General features: G+C 45.7%; 1 protein-coding gene across 13 annotated transcripts in view; it reads right to left on the bottom strand.

The window, feature by feature from the left end:
- Positions 1 to 26,511, bottom strand: part of LOC114766508 (voltage-dependent calcium channel subunit alpha-2/delta-1) — a 67,282-nt gene that overhangs the window by 8,289 nt on the left and 32,482 nt on the right. For 4 of the 13 annotated variants that reach the window (XM_028957273.1, XM_028957275.1, XM_028957281.1 and 1 more), the window contains exons 10-32: positions 26,255 to 26,354; positions 19,716 to 19,874; positions 19,476 to 19,580; positions 18,968 to 19,046; positions 18,554 to 18,603; positions 18,265 to 18,354; positions 17,474 to 17,551; positions 16,940 to 17,017; positions 16,164 to 16,238; positions 13,022 to 13,081; positions 10,596 to 10,652; positions 9,164 to 9,235; positions 8,630 to 8,691; positions 8,429 to 8,505; positions 4,729 to 4,737; positions 4,306 to 4,366; positions 3,533 to 3,630; positions 2,468 to 2,549; positions 2,300 to 2,362; positions 1,778 to 1,881; positions 1,275 to 1,361; positions 191 to 258; positions 69 to 107 (exon numbers count right to left, since the gene is read on the bottom strand). In XM_028957273.1, coding sequence (XP_028813106.1) covers positions 69 to 107; positions 191 to 258; positions 1,275 to 1,361; positions 1,778 to 1,881; positions 2,300 to 2,362; positions 2,468 to 2,549; positions 3,533 to 3,630; positions 4,306 to 4,366; positions 4,729 to 4,737; positions 8,429 to 8,505; positions 8,630 to 8,691; positions 9,164 to 9,235; positions 10,596 to 10,652; positions 13,022 to 13,081; positions 16,164 to 16,238; positions 16,940 to 17,017; positions 17,474 to 17,551; positions 18,265 to 18,354; positions 18,554 to 18,603; positions 18,968 to 19,046; positions 19,476 to 19,580; positions 19,716 to 19,874; positions 26,255 to 26,354 — 1,753 coding nt within the window. Of the gene's footprint in view, positions 1 to 68; positions 108 to 190; positions 259 to 1,274; positions 1,362 to 1,777; positions 1,882 to 2,299; positions 2,363 to 2,467; positions 2,550 to 3,532; positions 3,631 to 4,305; positions 4,367 to 4,728; positions 4,738 to 8,428; positions 8,506 to 8,629; positions 8,692 to 9,163; positions 9,236 to 10,595; positions 10,668 to 13,021; positions 13,082 to 16,163; positions 16,239 to 16,939; positions 17,018 to 17,473; positions 17,552 to 18,264; positions 18,355 to 18,553; positions 18,604 to 18,967; positions 19,047 to 19,475; positions 19,581 to 19,715; positions 19,875 to 26,254; positions 26,355 to 26,511 lie in introns of all 13 variants that reach the window. The other 9 variants (XM_028957277.1, XM_028957279.1, XM_028957285.1 and 6 more) reach the window with 5 other exon arrangements.

The raw sequence follows: 26,511 nt of genomic DNA, 5'->3' as shown, positions 1-26,511 counted from the left end.
AAATATTAAGTTGATTCCATGTGATTCATTTTATTTCGGTGTTGTGATGGTATTCAGGGCTTTTGTACCTGGTCATTTTTTAAACACCCACAGATCTCCTCTTTACACTGCAGGGGGAGAACAGATCAGAAAGTGAACGGAACGTTCCCAGCACCCCACTCATTAATTGGAAGTGGTGGGCGTGTCTTACATTCTGTTTGATGGTGGCGTTCATGAAGCTGTTCATCCAGGCTGAGACGTCCAGCTTCACCCCAACAACTGCAGACAGAAGCAGCGATCAAACGTACGTCTCAAGAGGGCCGAGTCTTCAGGATTTTACCGACTGCCTGCTAGTCCCTTCTGTATGAGGAGGAGGAACTGACTACCCACCCCGCAATTTTTTATAATTGGTATGCAATTATTTTTCTTATCCATTCTTCAACGTGGGGAAGACAAAGGAAGGCAGATATGCGTCGACCTTTACAAGTCAGGCAATGGATGCAGGAAAACAGCCAGTCGCCTGCAGATGCCCATATCTACTGTCAGAGGACATTTCTCACAAATGTCTGGAGTTTGCTAAGATGGGATCGTGTGCTTTGGTCAGATGAGACCAACATAGAGCTTTTTGGTAAGAAACATTAAGTGGGTCTGAGTGTGCAGAAAAGCCCCTTATGGCCACTGTGAAATATGGGGGAGGGTCGATGATGCAGTGGGCCTGTTTCTATTCCAGAGGCCCTGGGAACCTTGTTAGGGTGCATGGCATCATGAGCGCTTTGAAAAACTAGAACATTTTAAAGCAAAATCTGGTGGCCTCTGCCCGAAAGCTGAAGACGGGTCGTCCATGGGTGGCCATCTCTACACAGAAATGGTTCACCAGACAAAGAACCAGGCTCCTCCCACGGCCATCTCAGTCCCCAGACCTCAACCCCATTGAAAACCTGTGGAGTGAGCTGAAGAGGAGAGTGCAGAACCACTGGATGATTTAGAGAGATTGCGCAAAGAGGAATGGCCGAAGATCCCCCGAAGATTTCTGTATTATCCCATCTTGTGAAACCTTACAAGGGAAGATTAGGTGCTTTTTTTGTTGGCAAAAGGGGGTAATACAACATTGTGGCATACAAGATTTGATGTGAAAGAATTATGTCTTAATGTGGCATTATTTTCCCATTGAATAAATGCACTTGGATTAAAGTTTGGATTTTCTTGCTTTTCTTTATTAAAATGTATTAAAAGCTAAAGAACAATAATGATGGAGGGTGGGGTATGTGTTCAGAGAGAACTTGAGTGCAACTCACCGGCTGGTTTGAGGACGACCCCGTCGATGTTCAGGTTGACTGCTTTGCTGACCAGGACGCCCGACTCGTAGCTCGTATCGATGCTCTCTGTGTACGGGATTTGGGGGAGGGGGGTCAGAGGTCAGACCATCCTGGTGGGATGAGACACCTGCAGTAGAAATCTTATCTTTCGTCGTTTGAAAAGGATCCCCGCGGACCCCCGTGGAGACAGAGAGTGGGGATTTGGCAGAAGCGTCCGCGTTGCGGCAGAGACGCCGGCTCCTTCTCTGCTTTTTCGATTAATGTCAGAAATGTCAAGGGTAGAAGAATCTGAGCCTCTCCGCTTTCTTGGCTGGCCGAGCGGAGGGCCTTGTAAGAGCAACTGTGTGTGCGTGCGTGTGATTATTTAACACCACTGAGCAGGAGGCTGATTGTAATCTCTCCAATTTCCTTTCAACATCTCGATTTTCCTCTGGAATGAGATCTAGTGTGAGTGTGAGTGTGTGTGTGTGTGTGTGTCTTACTGTTGACATATGGAGCAGTGAAGATGTAGATATCATTGTCCAGGCTCCTCTTGTAAAAGCTGGACTCGTAGGTTTCAGGATTCTCACTCCAGATCTCTCCAGCACTGAGAACACACACACACACACACACACTCGACTCAGGCCTCTTTAACCACGTTCACTAGAGAAGGACACCGGCGTGGACACTCAGCGCAACAAGAGGGCTATGAAACAGGCGGAAAGACATTTCACTATGGCAGTAGCCTAATAGGACAATCACATAACCACAACATTACAGTGACATTGTGATTTAATAACCACAATAAGGTGGCCGCGGCTTCCCTGAAGAGGATGGAAAAAGTCTCATTTAGGGGACTTTTCTGCTGACAGAATATATTTTACATGCATAAGTTTAAAAAATAATGGCAATAATAATAATATATAAATGTCATGTTTTTCTTAATCTATGATGTGATTCACATGTTGTTGATATTTGACGCATATGAAAGTGCAAGCTGCAGTGATTATGAATGTCTTTCACACCTCTTGGGGTAGACGCGAGTGATTCCTCCATCGGTGGCAACAAACCGGGCCTGGACGCCCTCTCTGAAACATACACACACACACACACCGTGATCATTTTGTCACTGGATCGTTCTGACGGGCTGTTGTGTGTGTGTGTGTGTGTGTTCCAGAGAGGGAAGATCTTACACGTTCTGTTCTTTCCACAGCTTCAGGAGATCAGCAGTGAGTCCAGCATCTAAGAGAAGCCGGTTGACGAGAGTAGCATTACCTGCAGGAAGGTGCAGAGACGCCGTTCAGATTGAGACTGGTCCAGTCTGAGAAGAACTGAGAAGAAGACTGGTCCAGACTGAGAAGAAGATCAGTTGCTACTGAAACAGGCTTATTGCATTTTTTGTAAGGCATCTCACCATGAGGTCCTCCACCCTCTGGATGAGCTGCTCCCATAGGTTTAAAGATCTAAACTGAATGGGTTTGAGAAGAAGAACGTCTTTCTTGGATGTTTCCGTGTTCGGATTAAAAATGCATGGGTTAATATTCATTGCCCTTCTGTCACAGGACTGACATCAGCATGAAGGCGTCGGCGTGATGGCATCAGTAAACAGCGATGAGCTCAGAGTGGAGTCATCATCTCTGTGACTCACTGCTTTTTAAAGCCCCAAAATCCATACGAAACAAGGGCAGCGGGACACTGATCTCACAGATTACAGTCGGGGGAACAAGTCATCATCATCATCATCATCATCATAGCCATCAGCAGCACTGGGAGAATGTTACAATATATTATATTTGGAAAATCACCAAGGGCGTAGTGTGGGTCTCCATCAATGGAATTTAACGTCAACAGTTTTCGTTGACTAAAACTAGACTAAAATAGTCATAGACAGACTAAAGTGGTCAGACTTTTAGTTTCAGTTGACTAATACTAAGACAGGCTGTCCAAAAATGGGACCGCCTACAACAGGCGTCACCAGCAGTCTGTACACCTTACACACCTGATCGACCTCTCAGTTCGTGGAACAGGGCTTACTGCACAGCTGTGCAAAACATTTACAGAGAAGGAAACTCTTAACACCATCACAGAAGGACATACCGAAAGCTGATGTATTGGTTTTCTGTTTATTTTAGCAAAAACTCTGCTGTCAGATTCTGATTGGCTGGCGTCAAACCCCATAACTCATCTTGACTTGAGCTCGTATGTTGTTGGAGGACGGGGGAAAGCATGCGGGTGTGTCACAGGATGGACGAACTCACACATGGGGTCATTGGGTGTCCTCCTGTCAATGTACTCATTGAAGTCCACCAGGAACCTGGTGTTGTTCTCTGAGAGCCTCAGGTCTTTGCAGTATTCTCTACAGAGATTTAGAAACAAATTATGTCCAATATTCGTTGCATTGAGACAAGAATACAAACTTCATATTTAATAAAGGTTTAAATGACAGTCTGTGATTCTGTATGGTGAGATGTGATGACTACACCAGTCCTGCACCTGGAGTGGAGGACACCACCAATGGACCTGTTCATATTTGTTTATTTCTATGAAATGGTCTTCTGCGATGACCTTGTGTCCATTAACAGCGTAATAATTTGAAGAATACATAAAGGAATATGTTATATAAATGAATAACGCAAACACAAACACACACACACACACACACACACACGCACCCTCACAAACACACACTGAAAGAGTTTTTCTGTTCGTCAGCAGCCCACCAGGTCTTTCATCAAGGTGGTCAGCTAATCCCCCCTCACAGCGCTACTGAGCTGTGCCAGATAAACACTCTACCCCCCCCGTTTCAGCAGCACTGAGAAATGTGTGTGTGTGTGTGTGAGTGAGTGTGTTGGGTTTCAGATGTGTGAATTTACTGGCCTGCTTTCAGCACCGGGGTTAGGAGACCACGGCCATAAATCTGTCACAGTGAATGTCCTGTTTTATCCCCTGTGCATGGGGGAGCCTTTGGAAATCTGCAAAGTGTGTGTGTGTGTGTGTGTGTGTCAGAGACAACAAACGGATGGACAGTCACCTGGGCGCTATGAAGGTGAAGCCAAACTCCTCAAATTTATCCACCTGCATCGTCTCTGAAACTGCAGAACAAGAAAATAGTTCATCATCATCATCATCATCATCCCAAAGTCACCATGACATAAATACAAACATTTCAACGTGAATGAACATGAAATGGTCTTCTCTGTGGTGAACCATGCAGGATGGTAGAAAACGTCCTCTCACTGTCACACAAAAAAAAATCTGGGTGCGTGCAGTGTCACTCACACACACACACACACACACACACACACACACACACACACACACACACACACACACACACACATTGTGTACGTACACACAGACAGTGTTTTAGTAAATGAGGTGCATTAACAAATGACCCGGGGGAAAAAAATAAAGAATGCAGAAATAATAGAGGAGAAGAGGAGAGTCTACTTGCCCTTAAACCCTGTAGAGCAAATCCAGAAGATTAAAGAGAAACAAGAGATGAAGGTTACAGACCACACTCAAAAACCAATCCAATCAGACCAGAACACACACACACACACACACAGACACTTCACAGCAGCCAAGAAACACATTAAATGTGTTCAATTCCAGGCTGGAACCAATCTGCTGCCCTTTGACCCCATTTATCAGTGGTCACTTTCTGACCAGATGGCATGAGGGTCGGACACTAAGGTGGTGCTTGTGTTGAGACGGACCCACCCAAACACTTTCAGTCAGTCAAGAGCGTTGGAGGAATCCAGAAATGAGTGTGTGTGTGTGTGTGTGTGTGTGTTGTCTCCATGTTCCTCACCGGTCACCTGACGGTCGGGGAAGTTTGGTTTAAAAACAGGAAGTAGGAGACGATTCTGACTTTTGGTGACCCGGCCAGCCTCCATAATACCTTCTTCTCCAAGTTAATGACTTTAAAAGAGCCCACGACTCAGGCCTGTAATTGTGGCGACGTTTCTACAAAGTACCAGCTGTGTGTATCAGTGCTTGTGTGTGTGTAAAAAGGTTAGTGTGTAAATTCCATTAACGATCAAAGCACAATAATGAGCAGAGTGCTCAGCAGCGCGTGACAGAGTGTGTGTGTGTGTCCCGGTAAAGACTGGTGCAGGTGCCTTTTTTATGCAATGCAACTGTGTGTGTGTGTGTGTGTTTGTGGTGTGATGCAATGTGAAAGTTTTGACTGAATAGTGTTTTCTCTGCATGGTGTGGGGTGAGTGGACAGTGGCTGTAGTAGGTGTGCAGTGTGTGTGTGTGTGTGTGTTGCTGTGTTAACTTGCACTCTCCCTCAATTTTTTTTTAAATACATTTACAAATGTTTAGATTTCTCACAATTTTATAAAAAAAAAAACATTAAAATGAACTGGTTTTCCATCAGTAATAATTTGTAGTAATACATTATTAGGCTTATTACCCACAAAGCCACGTCAGGTATGAGTTTAGTACATTGACGTTCACTTTGCTGCTTAAAAAGGATGCTGCGAGGTTTATTTCCAAAAATTGCTGGAAAGGGTGCAGTAAATCTGTGAATTTACCCAAGGGGCGGTGAATTTGAATAAACTTGCCCACCCGGTGGCACCCATTAACAGTAGGGGCTTTTAATGTTAGCCTATCCCACACCGCTGCATCCTGAATTAGTTGTATGCTGCGTTGAGGTTTTCTTCCAGCTTTTTTCTGTATGTTTGACCGTTGTGTCCCTCTCGGCATGACACGGAAACAGTGTGTGTTGTTAAACCACGCTTCCAGCAACCCGTCCCTTACAACTGGTTTTCTGATGTTTCCTTGTAGTGAAATATATTTCAAGTTTAGTTATTTCTAACCAGTTGAGTCCAATCTTCTGGCCTGTAGTGTACATGGCATATATAGTGTACCAGGTGATGTGCATGTTGTTGTAGTGTTTTGGTGAGGTTCAACATACACACACAATAAAGTTGTCGCGTGATAGGTATATACTGCGATGAGTATATGGGTTTTTTGGTGTGTGTGTGTAGTAGGGGTCTGTTCTTCCCATCATCCTCTCTGCCTCGGCCCCCTGTGGCCTGTAGCTGCTGCTGCTCTCTGGTTTATGGGAGCCTTTGAACTCTGGGCTCTTCCACAGACACCTGATCTCCACCACAATCCTCCGAGGCAGAATAAGCCCAGAGATGGTCCTAAAGAGGTCTGCCGAGTCACTGGTTTTTAGTGCCCATATGGACGGGCTCCTTAACAAGCTCGTAAAAGCCCCTCCTGCCACCTTCACAGACCCCCGAATGAGTCACCGAGCAGCAAATCGGCCGCATTCAGCAGCACAGGCACAGACTCCGCCCCCAGCCATCAAACACAATAACAAGGACAACATAATTACTGTCTGTTACACCATCGACCTGGCTAATGGCTGGTGAGGCATCGTCTGGAGTGACACAGAGCTGAGCAACACATGACCAGTTTTCAGGAGAAAGCAGGAGGGTTGAGCACATGACCCGTTTTAATTTACTTCTTTACATACTGATTTCTAAAAATAATGCTGTTCCAAGTAAAATGATGGTTCCACACAATTTTGTACCAAGCATAATGAATCAGGATCATCTGGTTCATGATCGTGTGAAGGAGGATCAGGAGCGATCCTGACATAGTCAGGGGAAACACTGCTCTTGCATGCAACTGAAGGTGTGAGGAGGAAAAAAGAATGCAGGAGGAAGGTGAAAGAAGGTTAGAGGTAGTCTCCCCAAAGATCTGCAGATGTGATCAGGAAGCAGAGACAGGAACGTCCGAGTAGATGCGGACTCACCTAATTGCAGTGATCAATTTGAAACATGTACCATATTAAAATGAATTGTGTTTTGTTGACTGTAAATTATGTAACAGGAGCAGCAACAACATTGCAAAAAAACGACTGATTAATCACGATTAATGCATGTAGAGAATTCTGTTTTAATCCTCTGAGTGTGATGTGTGGGCGTTTTTGAGACCATGACACTGTCATGTCCTGAGACTGAGAAAATATATTTCATTTTCTTGAAAACAAAGGTGATAGAGGGTGAAATTGCTCATTTAATATCCGGCTCTATATGGACATGGTTATAATGACAAGCAGTAAGACTGAGACATTTTTCTACAAATTTATACCGAAGCTGAGCTTTATGTTGATGATGCAGCATTAAGAAATGTAGTTTTCTGGATGTGTTTGGATTAGAAAAAGTTCCAAGAACCGTATTCCTTCCATATAGTTTTACACCCCGTGACATGAAAACTTTTAGTTTCTTCAGACCACCATGAAGCCCACAGCTTCCCTTCAGAGGAAAGTGATCCTAAGTAGAACCCGGTGCAGAACTTTGGATCGAAACCATTCGCCTCGGAAAGGGACAGAGGATCCCGGAGCCAGATGCGGAGCGCTTTTGTCTGGACCATGACTGTGGGGGTGGGCGGGGCAGAAGGGACCCAGAGGACAGGCCTCTGGATTTGGGGGAGAGGTCGGATGAAAAGACGTCTGTCGGACTAGATGGGCAGACGCCAGCCCAGTCCCAATAGTCCAGTTGAAAACTTTGGAATGTTCGTGGTGCCTTTGACTCCGCCCCCCCCCCCTCTGTCTGCATTATAAACAGTGCCAAACAGATGGACTGTGGGTTTTATTCACCAACAACCACTTTTATAATTGGGAAATACAATAATTATAATTATAATTGGGAAGCTGATGTAACAATTACACCCATGTGACATTATGGTGTTAGTCTGACTAAAACCTGACTTTTAATATGCAAGCCTGACTGAAATCTTACCAAATCAAACCAGTTCCCTCTCTAGCATAGGATAGTGTGCCTCTAGATGAGACAGTTAGATCTACATTTGATTGATCCCACGGGGAATTTCAGGAAAGAGCACAGAGCAGAAAAGCTGTTGAATTTGTGGGAGAGATTCGCTGCCAGTGAAATTGTCTATTGATTTGCTCTGTGATCGGTCAGTCAGAAAATGGACACTTGAATGAAGATCGTACCTATCATACATCAGTCCGTACATCGAACGTGGTGGCAGTAGTGGCCTAGCAGACTCACAATCTGAAGGTTGCAGGTTCAAATCCTGGAACGCCAAATAACTATTGCTTCACTAAATTGGGCATGGAACCTGATGTGAAGTGTATATAATGTGTGTGTGTACTCAGTGGTACTCACATATGGCCTGCTGTATGGTATCTCCCAGGTTGGCCTGGATGTAATGTAAACTGTACTCAGGCAGCACCAAGGCCAAACTGTAAAACACACACAACTGTCACACAACCAGACAAAAAAAATATCTCCATTTTAACAATCCAGATTAACTTGATTAATCTTCTGTGTTGACAGTCGCCTTCCCATAAAAGAAGTTTATTATACCTGTAGTCTGTCCCGTTCACTGGTTTCCATGTGTATGTCCGCACTCCTCTGTCAATGTAGCGCTGACATTACACACACACACACACACACACACACACACACACACACACACACACGCACACAGCAGGTCAGTTCGATTATTCGAACCATTGAATAGATAAGAACCAGTGTGTGATACAGTTATATGGTTGCTGAATGGGGACGTATGCTCAGCCCGCATAGGAGCCTGCATGAACCAACCCCAGGAGTATAATTACTACGTTACAATATTATCAGTAGCACTTTTGGCACCGGAGAACTATTGAATTATTATTTCAAAGTTCACATTTGATCAGATCAGCTATCACTGACGGTGGACTGATGCATTTTATTTGTTTTATGTTATAATAATCAAATATAATGATTTTCAAACATATTAAAATCCACAACTGAACAGCCGGTGGAGACGCTGTACAGATAAGGCAAGATGTTTAGAACCAAATCCATCCCTACAGTAGAACCTCTGATGAGGAGTCACGTGACCTCAGCTCTCACCTCGTCCTGAGATTTCACCAACGTCTCTATGGTCTTCTCCCCCGGGTCCCCATCAATCATCATTGTCCGAATCTACCGCAAAAAAACATACCAACAGAGACTGTTGTTTAGCTCTCCATGTAAAAGGAATGTGTTCTTGATTACAAGAACATTGTTCGCTCGTAGCATGTATTACTGTATACAGATCATAATTCCACAACATATGGTTTGGGTACAAAAAAAGCACAAGGCACTTGTGCAACCCTAATGGTAACTTAAGAACATAATGTTCCTATATTTTCCCAGTGGCTCAAACTGAGCATTTGGATCATTTTACAGGCATTAATTCTCCTTATCTGATTTAACTCTGTGTGCACCAGACGATTGCTGCCTGTTTTTAAATCATTCTGGTTTAGCGCGAAGGAACATGGGTCACCGAATAAATAGAGTTAAATTCTTTAATGCACCCTCATTGAGATAATTGCTGTGCAGTAAATACAGGGTCATGGCATGTCAGGTCAGGAAAACACTGACCAGACATAACAATAAGACCACCTGCCCGCACCTGCCAGGCGAGTCGTGGACTGGTTCTAGATCTCTGAAGGTATCTGTAACTAACCCATAAGCAGAAGATCCTTTAAGTTCTGTAAGTTGTGAGGTGGAGCCTGCATGGACCGGATTTTTTCCAGAACACCTTCAGAATTTGGAGGCCTATTTGGAGGTCATAAGCAATATTTTGGAACACTGTACATTTACATTTACATGAATGCAGAACATTGTCCAAAGCATCAAATGGCCTCTCCGTGTCTGCTCCAGGTGACACACAGAAACAATTGAGATCCACACGATGTATCAGAACAGGATGCCTTCTTTCACTGCTTTGTGGTCCAGTTCTGAGCTCATATCTTTGGTGGAACACATGGGTCATCATGGGCACCCTCACTGGTCTGCCAGAAGGGGCAGTGGTGGCCTAGCGGTTAAGGAAGCGGCCCCATAATCAGAAGGTTGCTGGTTCGAATCCCGGTCCCCGATCCCCACACACTGCTCCCCAGGTGCCTGTCAAGGCTGCCCACTGCTCACCAAGGGTGATGGTTAAAAGCAGAGAAGCAATTTCCTTCAGGATTGATAAAGTATAACAAAACAGAAAAAAAATAAAACAAGAACACAACCCCATTCACAGCAAACTGTGATACACTACAGGAGAACCTTTTCACAACCTGCATCAATGAGCCTATGATCATGTTGATAGTTTGGACGTTCTGGGACCACTTGGTTGTGGAACACCACATTTTGGATCAGGAATTTGGATCAAAAAAGAGAGAATTTAACAAGATAATCAAGATATTATTCACCTCACCCATCATAATGTTGATTTATATTATGTAAATGTCAATTTTCTTTTTTAAGCTGCTACAGTCAATGTATCCATGAAAGTCTGGTCAAATTCTCTTACCTGGACTTTTATATCATTTTCCAGCTCGGCATCAAGGAAGTCCAGGGTGACAGGTTCCTGGAATTTTGGATTCTGGAGGATGAAGGACAGTCAGACATGCTACACATGCACAGTAATGCAATATTTTATAAAATCGTTCTGACAAAAGATAACTTCATCTGCAGCATATGTCTGGCATATTCATACCAGAACATACAGCCTCTTAAACATTTAATACATTTATAAAAAAACTTTCTATTGTATTTTATGACTCTATAAAGATGAAGTGGACTTTGGAAGACGTCACACGGACACAGAAAAGCTTTTTTTGACCAGTCCGTCAGTCTGATCTACATTAGGAAAGAGGTTGTTTCTTTTGTTCTGCCTCCGTGGTGCAGAACAAAAGAAAAATTCTTCAATCAACCAATAAATATATACTGCATGTTTCATATTTACAAATGCTCAGGATCTTGTTTAAAGTAATAATACTAAAAAAAAAACTTTCAGTTCATTCACCGTTACAGGATATGGTAGCATTTTCTGCTGGGTTATATCCTACTCTGGGCCAAAATATTGTTTTCCACACAAAATAATAAACAACATCCATATCTGATAAAACACTCTTGTCTCACTCATTCAATATTAACGCATGGAGATCCTACTCTGGCTAAAATGAACAAGCCCAGGGCAACACAGATAATAAAATAAAATAAAAAAAAAACAATAATAATGATAACATGTATATCCAAAATTGCACACAGTCTGATAAAAAGTTTAATGAAAACTGAAGTGAGTCTTACAGACAGTGGACGGTGAGAAGAAGCGATGCCATGTAGAGCAACGATTGGTCCAAGGCATGAAAATAAAAAGAGAACAAAAAAAAAAACACAAACACAACAATAATAATAACAGTGATGATAATAATATTAATAGTAATAATAGTAATGGTGTTTAAGTTGGCGAACCAATGAGACACAATGAAAGGAAGAGTAAGATGATGAAAGATGGTAAAAATAATGGGATTTATGTGATGAACATATGAAAGCGCAGTTGTAATGTAATCAGAGTCCGACAGATGAGTTAAGAGCGCCTGGCTGGACCCCCCTCTCGACCTCGGGGGATGACCGGTATGTAAATCACGACGGCCTTTGATTGGCATCCTACAGTCACGCAGCTCATCAAACACCCCCCACAGTCAGAGCGGCGGACCGACATATGAAAAGCATCTCCGGCGTTTTCACACAAACCGGGGATAAGGCCGGGGACTTCAGGGGGATTATTTTACACAAACTGAAGCCTGGAGACGGTCCAGCCTGTTGCGTTTCACCACGTCAGTGAAAAAGAGCAAAATCTGCGCTTGTCTTCATTCCCATACTTCGGCCTGCAGGAGGTCAGCTCCGGTTTTCTCGATAAAACATGGAACTATTCACACACACACACACACACTCACACAAATATCTGGGATGAAAACAGCAAAGTCGTACATTTATGGCTAAATAAAGCTGAGTTCATGCTGCCAAATATAACATCCCAGAATAATCCGTCCCTCGCCGGCCGCTCGCTAGCAAACAGGAAGTACCAAATTATCACAACTCCTCACTTCCTGCACGGGCCTGGGCCCAGTCCTCTCCCCTTTCCGAAAGAGAAACAAATCTTCAAAAGCCGATGTGATAGCAAAATGCTGTGTCACTTTCAAATTTCCCTGTTTTCCCTGGTGGAAATGGGCGTCAGCACTTTTCCGTATTCATATGAATCGCTTCGTTTATGCTGTGATGCTGCTGCAGTGAATGAACTTGTGCGAGTTTTAGAAAAGTTTCATTTTTTCCCCATTCCACTCGTGATCTTCACCAGTACTGATGCACCATGGTACATTGGCTAGTGAACATGTATCATTTCTAAATGGAGAAGATGCAGACGTGTTATGCAAGCTCCTTTTGTGTGGGTCTGGTCGAATAGATGGATTTGTGGTAGGTGGCTAGGTTTCGACCTTCTGGATGACCTGCTCAACATTTCATATGCCGTCTGATCGGAATGCCATATAAAGCCAATGGTCTAATATGTGACCTGGGTGTTTGTTCAATGGATGCGTGCTGTATGGAGGCAAATTGTAGTATGTTTCATGGTAATTATGTTGGAAAAATCACGCGTGGCAAATTCTCCAATGCTCTTCAGTTCATATTTCTAGGACTTGACCAATCACTACAATGCTCACGTTTTGGCTCTTAAAGCTGAAACTTGCACGTAAAACATCTCTAGAGATTGTTTTATGTGCATCTTAGCCTCATAAAATAACACTAACTTGCTGAACTCCTACTCAGCACCAACTGAACTCATCGTCAAGGTTCTAGGGCATCTATTACAAACTATCTATGATACCAACTACCAGTGTAAACTATCATTAATCTAATCAGCAAACTCCCACCTCGTCTATCTACACACATCCTCACCTCGTGGAAGGTTATGGCGTATTTGTTTCTGAGCCTGACGTGACGATTATGAATCCTTTTCTGAAGACCAGCAAAGAGAAACCAAAACGAAAAGTGCATTTGCATTTGAATGATTTTTTGTGATTATGGATGGGAAACCATGTGTAAAATGTGTAAAGGAATGAGTGATGTGTAACGCAATGCAGACTGCAGACAAATCTTTCCCTAAGTCCACAATTTGGCAGAAGTCAGAAGACCTGTGTCCTGACTGCAACATGCATTTGAAACTTTTTGAAAGACAGTATGTAGCCCCCCTCAGTACAGCCCAGCGAGATATTTATAGTGAAGAACATCTCACCTAACAAGCTTCAGAGGCTGCAGTTCTCTATGAAGGATGCAGCGTCCCTTAACTGAGCGGAAAGAGAAACTGCACACAACGAAATGTGTCCTCTACATTTAACCATCACCATTGGTGAGCAGTGGGCAGCCATGAAAGGCGCCCGGGGAGCAGTGTGTGGTGACGGTACCTACATCAAGGGGACCTCAGGGGAACCCAAGGGTCCGCTTCCTTACCCGCTCGGCCACCACTGGCCCGTGAAAGATATTTCATGTAAGATGTTTCATAGCCACATAAACCATGATGATTTAAAGAATTCACAAAGCGGGACGTAAAGTTGCGGTTCCTACGCCTCTGCAGTAAATCAGGGTTTGATGTGTTCATGTGTGTGTAAAATATAAGTAAATCCACACGTTTACAAGCACATTACACAAAGAGCCATTTCTGCACGACTGTACTGCATGTACAGTCTGATGCCGTTTCAAACTTCAGTAGAGAAATTCATTCCTGTGTCTTACCCCCCCACCAACCACCCCTGCTCTCTGGCCCACAAACGCATCTCTACGGTCAGGGTTTAAACGTTCCCGAGATCGGATCCATGCCTCAGTGTCCGACTCAATTAGCCCCGCGGAGCGGCGACCACATTGGATAAGATCCCCACATTTGTCCACGGGAGATGAACCCCTCAGATTTGAGGAGGCCTGGCTCCACGCATGTTAAAAAAAAATAAAAACGCAGAGGCCTGAGCAGCATATGGAAGAGAGGAGATTTATGGAGAGCATGCAAGCTTTGGGTTCTGCCCGTGCTCCGAGTCCATTGGCGCAAGCCACGATCTTACAGGAGAAATACCTTCGCTTAATATGATGTTAATGAGGAGAAAAGCGGCATAAATCAATGGCGTGTTGATTCACGCCAGAGGACGAATGAATTCGTTCTGGGCCTTTAAACAGCTTGATGAAACGCTCGGGTCTCCTAGCGGGGTGAGAGTTTGAGTGACCCCCCCCAGGCGGACATGACACATGGAGCACCGTTACTTTAATCTGCGCGTAACACCAAACACGGCCCCCGGCTCCCTGCTCAGCGTGGCATCTGCTCAGCTTCCAACTGTGGTCACATGACTTATTATCATACATTTTAAAAAAAAGTGGTGTGAACACAATTTACATGAAATAGCGTGTCCACGCTCAGCATTTCTCCTGTGGCTCTTTCCAGGCTCAACATGACGCGAGCCAGAGATTTCCCTCCCAGGCTGAGGTTCTACACGGTTCTACAAGGTGTCCGGGTGTCGGGTGATGGTTAAAAGCAGAGGAAACATTTTGTTGTGTCACAGTGTGCTGTGCTTCACGTTTACGTTTATCAGACGCCCTTATCCAGAGTAACTTACAATGAGTAGTTATAGGGACAGTCCCCCCCTGGAGCAACTTAGGGTTAAGTGTCTTTCTCAGGGACACAATGGTAGTAAGTGGGATTTGAACCTGGGTCTTCTGGGTTACTACCACCCTTCACAATGACAACCACTTCTCTTCCACCTTTACGTTGCAGAGTGATGATCAGCAGGTTTATTGCACGTGTGTAAGATGGGAAATCACAAGTCCATGTTCTGCAGCTTTGTCTTGCATAGAGGTCCATCACCTCCATTCTCCATATCTTTGTCAAATGGTGTGAAAGGCCAACCATTTGTTCGGCCAACCATTTGTCTGACACCCCCAAGCAGGAGACAACAAGGGTCAGCAAATGACGACGGAAACAACAAATTCTGATTGGTCTGTGACAACTTCCTGGGAGTCAAATGTCTAAAATAATTTTCTCTTGTGGACATTGGGACTTTTTTCCCTTCCATCGGGAACTGGGACTTCCAGTTCCTGGACCTTTTCTTCTCTCTCTGTTTCTCCTGGCTTTTCTCTCTCTTTTTCTATCAGTTTCTCCTGTTTTTTATTTGGAGTTTTTCTGTAACATTGGTACCTTTTTTACATGTAACTGCAAAAGTAATTTACTGGGAGATTAATAAATGAGAAACTGTTCATTCTATCAACCACTATTGTGCCACGCCTCTTTCTGCCAGGTAACATCGGATTGGAGTGGTTTTTAATACAGCGCTTTGTGTGTAGAGAGAGAGATTTTATACTTTTTTACACTTGGACACAATGGAGCAATTAGGGATCAAACCTGCAAATCTGTGGTCAACTTCTGAAGCACCACACTATTAGTGTTTTGTATTTGCAGAAATGTGGAACGGCCCGACCTGCATGTTTAACCTCTGCTGGAGCATGGAATCTCTTAAGAGCTCAAAGAGCGCCTCCCCGGCCCTCGTCTCGGCCTTGCCTGCATTACGGGCGCGGCCGCTGATTTGTTCAGCATGGATGCCGCTTTTTGATGTGCGTGTTCTGATAAATCGGACGCACGCTCGCCGCTACGGGCGCAGGCCGCGCCCGCCGCCGGGCCGACCGGACGTTTCTCAGGGAGAACACCTTGGGAACAGAGCGCCTCGCGTCATTACAGGGCGGGTCGGAGCGCTGCGAACAATGGCTTTACGTGCCAGATCTGACACAGCTCCTCGACATCCGCCGGGCATGATGGGTAATGCAGACAGCAGGGGCGGCACTGAGCACACCGTGTGGGCCCGTGAGTGTGCGTAATTAAAACAAAAGCGCGCGCGTGTGTGTGTGGCTGTATGAATCAGTGAAAACAGCATATGTGTGTGTGTGTGTGTGTGTGTGTGTGTGTGTGTGTGTGTGAGGCTGGAAAATGCGTGGCTGATGGAAATACGTGTGTGTTTGACCCGGATTTAAATAAGCCAGGCTTATCCGGGCCCGGGCCGCCGCGTACCTTGGGCTGCAGGTTGGGGTGCAGCAGCACGTAGCCGTTGGGATCGATTGCGAAGTAGTATCCGTTGGGTCCGATCTGCAGCGCGGGGAGAGCAGAGAGGGTTTGAGTGACAGAGGAACGGCCAGCAGGGAGGGTCCAAGCTGCCAAATTCTCTACCGGGATGGACGTGTCAAAAGCGCCGTGCTCTTTGTGTTAATCAGAATGTCCACGCTCATATGGAAACACTGATCAGAGATTATTGGCAAATCACAATCATTTAAAAATCAAACGTAAGTGGGAACAGATGGCGGGTGCTGAAAAGGGTCGAGCCCGTAAAAAACACACACACACACACACACACACACACACACACAGGTCGAGAAGCGGCAATCTAGAAAAAAAATCGAAAAGCGATCAGGAGCGTTTCGGCACTTCACACAACACCTGCGGGATTGTGCAGCGCGTAGAAAAGCTAATGCATCCGAAAACTGTGGACAGCATGCGGGGGGGGGAATGTGAAATTGTTAAAAAGTTAAAAATAGAATTGATGTAGAAATAGTCAGACATTTGCAATCTATTTTACCCTTGCGCCCACAAAAAAAAAATGTACAGCTTTTGGGAAATTGGTTAAATTTTGCAACCAATTTCAGGGTAAACCGAGGTTCCTTGGGTGACGTTTACAAGTAGGGTGAGGATTAGGATTAGGATTGAGAAGGTCTTGTCCAACCATGTTACAGAGAGGTCCCCACAAAGCCATTGTGATTGTGTGTAAGAGCATGTTGTGTTGACCCACTCACCGTAAATCGGGGTGTTAGCCTTTTTATGTCGTCCAAAGACACATCAATCCCCATCACCCCCAGGATCAGCTGGTTCTGCTGTTTTTGTGAATACACACACACACACACACACACACACACACACACACACACACACACACACACACACACAAAACACATGCATATTACATATGAACTCAGATGAAAAGGAGGCATGTGGGCGCACGCACACACAGCCTTAAGGCCTCTGACCCCTTGTGGTTCGTTAGGTTAAGATATCCCATAATACTTCCTCTTTGTCCAGTGCTGGACAGGCCAGTGTCCGCTGGGTGAGGACGGCCACGATAACGAAGGGCTGCATGTGCGTCAGTCAGGTCGACGTCTCTGTCACTTCATCAAAACAACATCGCACAATTCCAGGAACAGAAGCTATTCATATCCCAGCATCCCCGATACGCCGCGCTATTCCTGTCGCCTTTATTTTGCTCTGCTTTTCCTCAAGAGCACGACCGAGCGGCCATGACGGGTTTGCCGGGACCCGTTCGAAGGACAGACCTGATTCTGGGAGCCGTCCTCTCTGGACCGGGTCTTGTTGAAAACAGGCAGGGTCCCAGTGATGACCAGCCCGAGTTCCTGAGGGCGACAAGACGCGAAAGAGGTCCAAGTTTAACCCGGAAACATCCTGACGTACCCGTCCTCCACTCGACACTCCTCAGACCTCAGCGAAATGGGCTCCTTCATGTATGAGCCATTCACAGCCATTCTATGCAATTTCATAAATGTGAAACTTAAACTAATCAAGTTAGAATTTCAAAATTCGTGCGGCCCGGATTCTCCAAATTTGTCATTAAAGGGTGACACAATCTGGTAGGATTCCAGGCAAAATTCGGTAGAAGGTAAAAATCACAAAATACATGAAATGATGACAAGAATCCTCATAAAATGTTTTCTCAGCAGATCCACTCAAGCACATTAGCGGGTTTGCTTCACGTTCATCCTTAACACAGTTTCAAACCAAACAGGAACAAAAAAACAGCGAGCTCATGAGATCCGTAATGGGCCTGCGCCAATCTCTCAACAAATCAAAAATCCGCTTTACAGCAGGCGGCGCTGGCGTGATTAACGACTTTAACCCAACCGGCAGGGCGCCCGAGAACAGGAAACGTCAGCAGCGCTGCCGATGATTACACAACAGATACTGCCGTCCGATTGGCCGAGCCACGCGCGCCAGAGAATTCTGTAAACACGGGCCTTTTTTTCCCCACGTGTGTCCTTGTTGAACGGTGAATGGTGTTTGTAGGAACAACCATCTATCGTGTGAGCTTCATGAGGACCCGGAATCTTACCAGGGCGTCCAGATAGACGTTGGTCCACTGCACCTGTTTGCCTTGCTGGTCTGCGAGGACCATGGGCCTACCAAGCACGTCCAGATACTCCTGCCGAGCACAAATATTACAGCATCACGCACTCCTGAATGCAAATTTATAATGTTCCTTATTTACTCATCCAGCTATCGTATTTCTATTAAACTTAACCTAACTAAGCATTTGTATGTGGGCAGCAAAGAAAGAATTTCATTGTACAGAGAAATGCATTTTCTTCTGTACACATGACAATAAACTCCTTGAATCTTACCTGCGTGTTGATCCGGATCGCTCCAATAGACGGAATTTCATAGAAGTATCCTGGGGACAAAAGACAGTTGTGTTGACTAAGAACGATATGGATATTAGTGATTTGAACATGATTAATGAACATTAATGAACATGATGATGTTCAGTCAACTTCTTCTTGTTGTTATTTCACTAGTGTACCACTAGGTGGTAGAAAAATGTCACAATTTTTTTTTTTTTTTATGTAACATCGGGCTTAGACCACTAATGGGACTTGAACCCTGTAGATAAGGGTCCAAGTTCATAAATGCAGGATATATGTAGTTATAAATTATATATAATTTACCTGCTCACCGGATATTTTATATTTTACTGACATTACCGGATATTTTACATTTTACTTACATTACATTACATTACATTTTACTTTACATACCTTTGTTAGCACAGGCCATCCACTGTATGGGCCCGGTGTCGTAATTATGCTGCCCCACTGAGAAGGTGAAGATCCGCACCTGAAACCCAGGCAAAGCCATGTAATAAATCGAACAAATTGTGTTTCTGCACAAAGAAACGCACGCACACTTGAGCTTTAATGGTGTGTGGATCAACTAAACAGGCAGAGATGAATGGAGCTGAGACGTGAGAGGAAACAAGGGTTCAGCATGGTACTGATCTTTCTTAATCTAATGTCCTCGTCGATGTCCTAATCTGAGGCCAAAGCCTCCTCTTAAAAGGCTGGCCTGAATAAAATAATAAAAAAAAAAACGAGTTAAGTGGTACCTGCTTTCTGCGGCTCTTCCAAATTCAACACACTTCCACACCACACATGTGGAAATAGTTTCATATCAGGCTTAATCTTCGTGCCAATGTCCTGCTACAACAGCACCAGTTCTGCATTACTGACCCCCGCGCACACACTCATACACACACTGACAGCACACCTTCTTGTCGGGGTTGTACATCTCAAAGACCTCCTGGGCCCTCTCCTCTCCACCGTCAGTGAAGAGCATGATGATCTTGTTGCAGTTCGCTCTGGTTATGTTGGGCTGAAAAGGCGCAAAAGAAGCCTTCAGGTCCTGCGTCGCTTGCAGTGACACTAATCCTGCAGCAGGTGGCAGGACAGGTCCACCCCATTTCTGACCTGTGCTCTGGTCGGATGGTCCCATCACATGCAAACTTACGTTAGAAAGCTGCTGGAAAGCGAATTCAAAGCCTTTGGTGTAGTTGGTGATGCCCTTGGCCGTGATGTTCTGCACAGCGTCCTTCAAGATCTTCTTGTTGCGGACGTTGGCCTGGACCAGGTGGTCGAAGCAGGCGGTGTTATTCACTCTGGTGTTGAACTGCAGGAACGGGGAGGCAGAGGGTCAGTAATGTTGTACGAACAAAGTGCTGTTCAATAACTGTAAATTTACATTACTAGCGAGATAGGAAGCCGCCACACACTGCTCCCCGGGCCCCTGTCATGGCTGCCCGCTGCTGTAAGTGGGGTTTGAACCCGTGACGTGCTGCTCTTCTTGTTCTTCTGGTATTAGGCTTCTAACGGCCTTGAAAAACGAATGCTAGGCAACCTCAGCCTTGACAAGGTCCAACAAGTGTTGCAAAAACCTCGATCGAACTAGGAACCTTCAGATCTTCAGTCTAGCAGTCTTTCAACTAAGCACAGTGGCAGCAGGCAGAAAGAACCAAACAGGTTCTTACATGTAACATCACTAGCAGAAATGTGGATTAATTTAATAGTGCATTTTATTTCAACTCCAGAAAGGTCGTTCCTTAAACATAAAAGCCCCAGTTCACGATTCAATGCTGCCGGGCAACCAGCATTTCCGTATTTCCTGAAGCCACCACGATCAGGAGCATTGAGCAAGCAACACACTGTGACATCATTTCAAGGAGAATATTCATAAATCGTATATATTGTACACTCGCTTAGTTTGCACCACAAGCACAAATTTGCACCATTACTTGATGGCTGGTTGTAGCCTAGTGGGTAAGACACTCGCTTGTGAACCAGAAGACCCAGGTTCAAACCCCACTTACTACCATCGTGTCCCTGAGCAAGACACTTAACACTGAGTGTCTCCAGGGGGGGACTGTCCCTGTAACTACTGATTGTAAGTCGCTCTGGATAAGGGCGTCTGGTAAATGCCGTAAATGTAAATACGTCTTTCAACCATTGCTTGCTCTTCTGTTATACACACAATGTTGTGTAGTGTTTAACTGGTCTCACCACGTGTACAGTTTTGTATTATGTTGTCCACCTAGGACACCTAGGTCCCCTCTGTGCTGCATGGACAGTAAATGCTGCAATAAAATTCGAAAGGGGTGGAGCTCATTTAAACACGGGTCGATGCGGTGTCGTGTCAACGTGCATTTCCCGGTCGGCGTCTAAAGGGTGCTGTGGGCCGGGACCGATTAGGACTTCGGATCAAAAATGTGGTTAAACAAAGCGTACACTAACATCTACTTTAGAGCAGAGGGATCTGTTCTAATCTATCGAGAACCCTGAGGGTTACCCGCTCATTACGGAAATTACACACACACACACAGTGAGATGAAAGGAGCTGATGATTTTGTGGTTTAATTCCTCCACGTCCCCCAGCGCCGCCGGACGTCCATTCTGTCCGTTCTGGACAGACGGATCGTGTTCTGATCTGCGGCCCCTTCCTGGTAAATGGTTAATTAAGGCCTGATCTCTTCACAATGCAGCGGGCTCCTTTCTGACTCACCCGTCTCCGGAGATGCTCTGTTGCTATAATTAGAGTTGTGTGTGTGTGTCCAACGAACCACATCTGGTTTCACACACACACACACACACACACACACACAGCAGCAGCACTCATTAATGGCTTTAAAGCACCCATCTCAACGACATCATGGACCACCCCACACACACAGAACAAACTCACAGCAAAAATCTGCTGTCTTGATATTCAGCTGAATTGTGAACTGAGATCAGGGCTATAATGGGAGTCCAATCAGCAAATCCCACATTTCACACACACACACACACACACACACACACACACCACACCTGCCAGAAAGGCCCGACACAGGCAGCTCATCTTTTATAAGACATTCATCTGCACAAATATTTACAGTCTTTTGTCCGGAGCAGAGGGGGGAGGAGCCTCCTATTGTCCCGAAATAACAGCCAACCCAACAAGAGCAGCTGACCTGACCTGACCTCTCTCAGCTACAACCACTAATAATAACTACTTTTTCCAAAACAATATTACATTAAAATCATTACTATTATATTATATTTAAAATCTAAGAAACAGAAAAGGTAAAAGCATAAAACTTCAATCAACTTCTACAGGTGGAGGCTGGACTTTATCACAAAGATGTAAATTCACAAAGGAAGAACCCTCTGGAATCATATTTAATATAATCAGTTTGTCTGCTATTGGGTCTTCTATCTGCATGTAGAACAGTGATGACTCTTATAAAAGTTGAACAATATTCTCTTAAATATGGGACTTTGCTTTTGTTGAGCAGAGCCTCAAACATTTGTTCTTTTTTAGTTATCATGGCAGTGGTGGCCTAACATGGCCTACCGGGGGTCAGCGGTGGCCTAACGGGGGTCAGCGGTGGCCTAATGGGGGGCGGTGGTGGCCTAACGGGGGGCAGTGGTGGCCTAACGGGGGTCAGCGGTGGCCTAATGGGGGGCAGCGGTGGCCTAACGGGGGGCAGCGGTGGCCTAACGGGGGGGTCAGTGGTGGCCTAATGGGGGGCAGTGGGGGCCTAGCGAGGGGGTGGGGCAGTGGTGGCCTAGCGGGAAACAGAGGTGGCCTAAAGGGGGGCAGTGATGGCCTAACGGGGGGCAGTGATGGCCTAACGGGAAGCAGAGGTGGCCTAACGGGGGGCAGTGATGGCCTAGCGGGAAGCAGAGGTGGCCTAACGGGGGTCAGTGGTGGCCTAGCGGGAAGCAGAGGTGGCCTAAAGGGGGGCAGTGGTGGCCTAAAGGGGGGCAGTGATGGCCTAACGGGAAGCAGAGGTGGCCTAACGGGGGTCAGTGGGGGCCTAACGGGGGGGCAGTGGTGGCCTAGCGGGAAGCAGAGGTGGCCTAACTGGGGTCAGTGGTGGCATAACGGGGGACAGTGGGGGCCTAACGGGGGGTCAGTGGTGGCCTAGCGGGAAGCAGAGGTGGCCTAACGGGGGTCAGTGGGGGCCTAACGGGGGGCAGTGGTGGCCTAGCGGGAAGCAGAGGTGGCCTAACTGGGGTCAGTGGTGGCATAACGGGGGACAGTGGGGGCCTAACGGGGGGCAGTGGTGGCCTAGCGGGAAGCAGAGGTGGCCTAACGGGGGTCAGTGGGGGCCTAACGGGGGGCAGTGGTGGCCTAGCGGGAAGCAGAGGTGGCCTAACGGGGGTCAGTGGGGGCCTAACGGGGGTCAGTGGTGGCCTAGCCGGGGGGCAGTGGTGGTCTAGCGGTTAAGGAGGCAGCCCTGTAATCACAAGATTGCCGGTTCGTATCCCGGTCTGCCAAGGTGCCACTGAGGTGCCCCTGAGCAAAGCACCGTCCCCACACACTGCTCCCCGGGCGCCTGTCATGGCCGCCCACTGCTCACCAAATGAGATGGTTAAATACAGAGGACACATTTCGTTGTGTCACCGTGTGCTGTGCTGCAGTGCTTCACAATGACAAATCACTTCACTTTCACTTTCAAATTTAAAAGGAAGCTTGCACTCCGCTTCATAACTTCATAACATTTCACTTTTTTTATTTAGATCGAGATGATATATTAAGTAAAAGACATTATTACAGCATATTTTTTCCCGGTACTGCCGGCAACATTTTGCACCATAATGACTATAACCAAACTGTCAACAGGTTATAGTGAAGCAGCAGATTTCTTTCCAGTCAGACAGACGAGGTGCTCATTTTCTACGTTTGTGAAATTCAGGTTCTGAAAATGTCTCCCGTTTTAGAATGTATTCCTTGCCTGGAATGATGGGAAGGGCGCGGGCAACGGGCGGCAGCAGGTAGCAGACGTCCCGCGTCGCCAGAGAGCACCGCGCCGGCCCGGGCTCAGCGAGAGGAAGTGATGAAGGGCCTGATAATTACACGACAAGTTGCATCGGGCAGGACTTTCTCCCGTCGTACTCTGAACTGGGCCGCCCGAGAGCTCGTTTTCGCCGTTTCAGTCGTCACTCAGCCTGTGAACTTTCTGCAGCTGATCCAGGCTCCTGGAAACGACGCCTGACAGAGACGCTCCGGCGCTTTAATTGCCACCGTAGCGACGCCACTGTTGAGGGGACGGGAAAGGCCACGTGCCCATCAGCATTCGCCGTGGATGATGAGGTGAACGCAGGCAAGACTCCCGGGAGGTGGAGGGTGTGTAAATGTCAGGCCCAGCGGAGGGACATTTAAATGCAGTCGGAGCTCTGTCATGATGAGGCCCATAAAATATGATCTGTATATCAGTAATGTGTGTGTGTGTGTGTGTGTGTGTGAAATAAAAACGGGCAGTAAAGAAGAGACGCCGTGCATATTCGTTTTTCAGACCAGGCCATTCACCCGGTCAATCTTGTGTCCAAATTTTATTTTCCCTTTGATCCTGATCTGAGAAAAGAGCAACTGCAAGATGAGCTGAGGAGATAGAAACCTACATGGGTTCTTCTGATTGACAGGAGAAACTCATGATGGATAGTGTGTGTATGTGTGTTTGCGCATGTGTGTGTGTTATTAACAGGGATGCCAACTGATTACAGAATTGTGACAAATTACACGCTTTGCATGAACCAATTGTGATTAAATCTAAGACTAAAGCTTGCTGCAATGCATGTTTAAAAATATGACATGAACAAGTGTGCTGATCCACCAAAATCTCTTCATCTGGTCGCTCATTATGTCTAATCTCTGCGAGTCTGAAGAAAAACTATTTGAAAATAATAATAATTGACTCCTTCATGGCCCGGCTGCATCTTTATGATACATTTTGTAAGTGAAATATATTAAGGCATTAGTGTTTATTGCACTTATTTATTTTAAAGTGTCAAATTCACTGATTCATTTCTGCTAAAATGCCGTAAAATGCGAAGATTAACGTGACTTGCTATTAAATATGTTTTTGTAATGCCAAGTCAGGGTAAGGAAAAGGCACAGGCTCCCGGCATCATAAATTGCAGGGAGTTTTATTATAGCGAAAGTACACAACAGTCCGATGGCTGAAAAAACAGAAGAAAACAATGCAGCATACGGAATCAACAATAACCACAGTGCATGACGGACAGCTGGTCCTGATAAACCGAGCCCGTGGGTGATCATGACCCATCTCACATGTGAAATGGCAGGCGGAGAAAAGAGGTCATGCTTTTTAAAAAATTCTATTATACTGGTATAGATAATGTGTCCTAATTTTAAAAAGAAAAAGTAAAAATGTATGCGGTCCTCCCACAATAAAACAAGTAAACAGAATGTGGGTTTTTGTTGGATTTAAAATGCTTGGGGAAGGTTTGCATGTCTCTGTGTGATCCTCCAAATGTCAGCACTCTCTCAGGGCCAGTGTTAATGACCAGTGGATTTATGGGTAATTTGGGTGAAGAATGATCCGGGCGATGGGCAAACAGCACCCTGAGGCATTGGGTCTGTGACATCACCGTGTCCTAAAGCACTAAAATACATCAATCCAGTCGTTCTTGCTGATGGGCACACGTGCTTAGTGAGTAAAATCAATGCATGTATGAAAAGTGTGCAGTATGAAAGGTTTGCTTCATGATGAGCATTCAGTAAGAAAAGAGTTCAGTATAAAATGCATGCATTATTTAAACCTGGCATTATGCATTGGGTATGAAGAGTGTGCAGTATGAAATGCATGAAGTATAACATGCATGCATTTTGAAAAGTGTGCAGTATGAAATGCATACTGTATGAAGAGCATGCAGTATAGAACACATACTATATGAAGAGTGTGCAGTATAATGTGCATACTGTATGAAAAGTGTCTCTCCATGTAAATGTAAATGCTCATCCTTGAGTTGAGAAGATCAAAGCATTCCCACCGATCAATATTCAATCGAGTGAAGTGATATTGAGCAACTTCTATAGTTCCAGCAAAATGAATGGAAACCAATGAGTGTCACCTTCACTGTCCACATCTTATTAAACATCTGAGAGTAGCATGACCGGCCGTCTACAGCTTCCTGAGGACGACGGCGTTCCATATGCAGATCCCTCGTCGGCGCAGCGATGCAGCGGTTCAAAACAGGCCACTTTTAATCTCAGCAGAAGCTGAAAAAGCGGAACAGTGGAACAATGGAACAGTGCGGAGAGTGTTTACGGACCTTTCTCCTCCCAGCTTCTGAATGCTGTCTGCTGAGCGTCACTGATTTTATTTCTCTGCTGCTCCACCTATTCTTCATGCTTTCATGTCTGCCGAAATGCCATATGGCACAGACCCTTCAACAGGTTGCGGCGCTCTGGTCACTTTGATAGTGCGCGCCTCGAATGCGAAACAGCAACATCAAACGTAGCTGATCAATGGCGGTGGCACTTGGGGTTATTGGATGCAGAAGGGGGGGGATGATGGATGGGCATTTCGCGGGAAGCCACCGCCCGCGCTCTCCGCGCCCGCTTTCCCAGACACATTCCAATTCGGCGGGGCGAGACCTGCAGGGTCTCCTCATTTAAACCCCGTTTTCAAGTGGCGAGTGCAGATCCATATTTCATTACCACTTCGACCCCAAGCTTCCCCTCCTCGACCCCCCCCCCATACTCACATACACCACGTTGACGTAGTCGTCGTCGGAGAGGGTCTCCAGCATCTCGCTCACCGACGTTCGGATCAGCTTCAGGGTCAATCCAGAGACACTGCCACTCCTGCAGATGTCATTCAAATGATCCACACGGTTTCAACACGTTCAGCTTCAGAAAAATTATACCATTCACCATGACACCTCCCATAAACCAGTAAAGACCTGGTTTGATGACATTAAATTGGTTTATTTATCATTAACAGAGGATTGTTGTCTTATAT

Source organism: Denticeps clupeoides, chromosome 17 (genome assembly GCF_900700375.1).
Source record: "Denticeps clupeoides chromosome 17, fDenClu1.1, whole genome shotgun sequence".
In the NCBI taxonomy this organism is placed as follows: domain Eukaryota; kingdom Metazoa; phylum Chordata; class Actinopteri; order Clupeiformes; family Denticipitidae; genus Denticeps; species Denticeps clupeoides.
The sequence above is the reverse complement of the archived record's forward strand: the minus strand, read 5'-3'. Positions and strand labels throughout refer to the sequence as shown.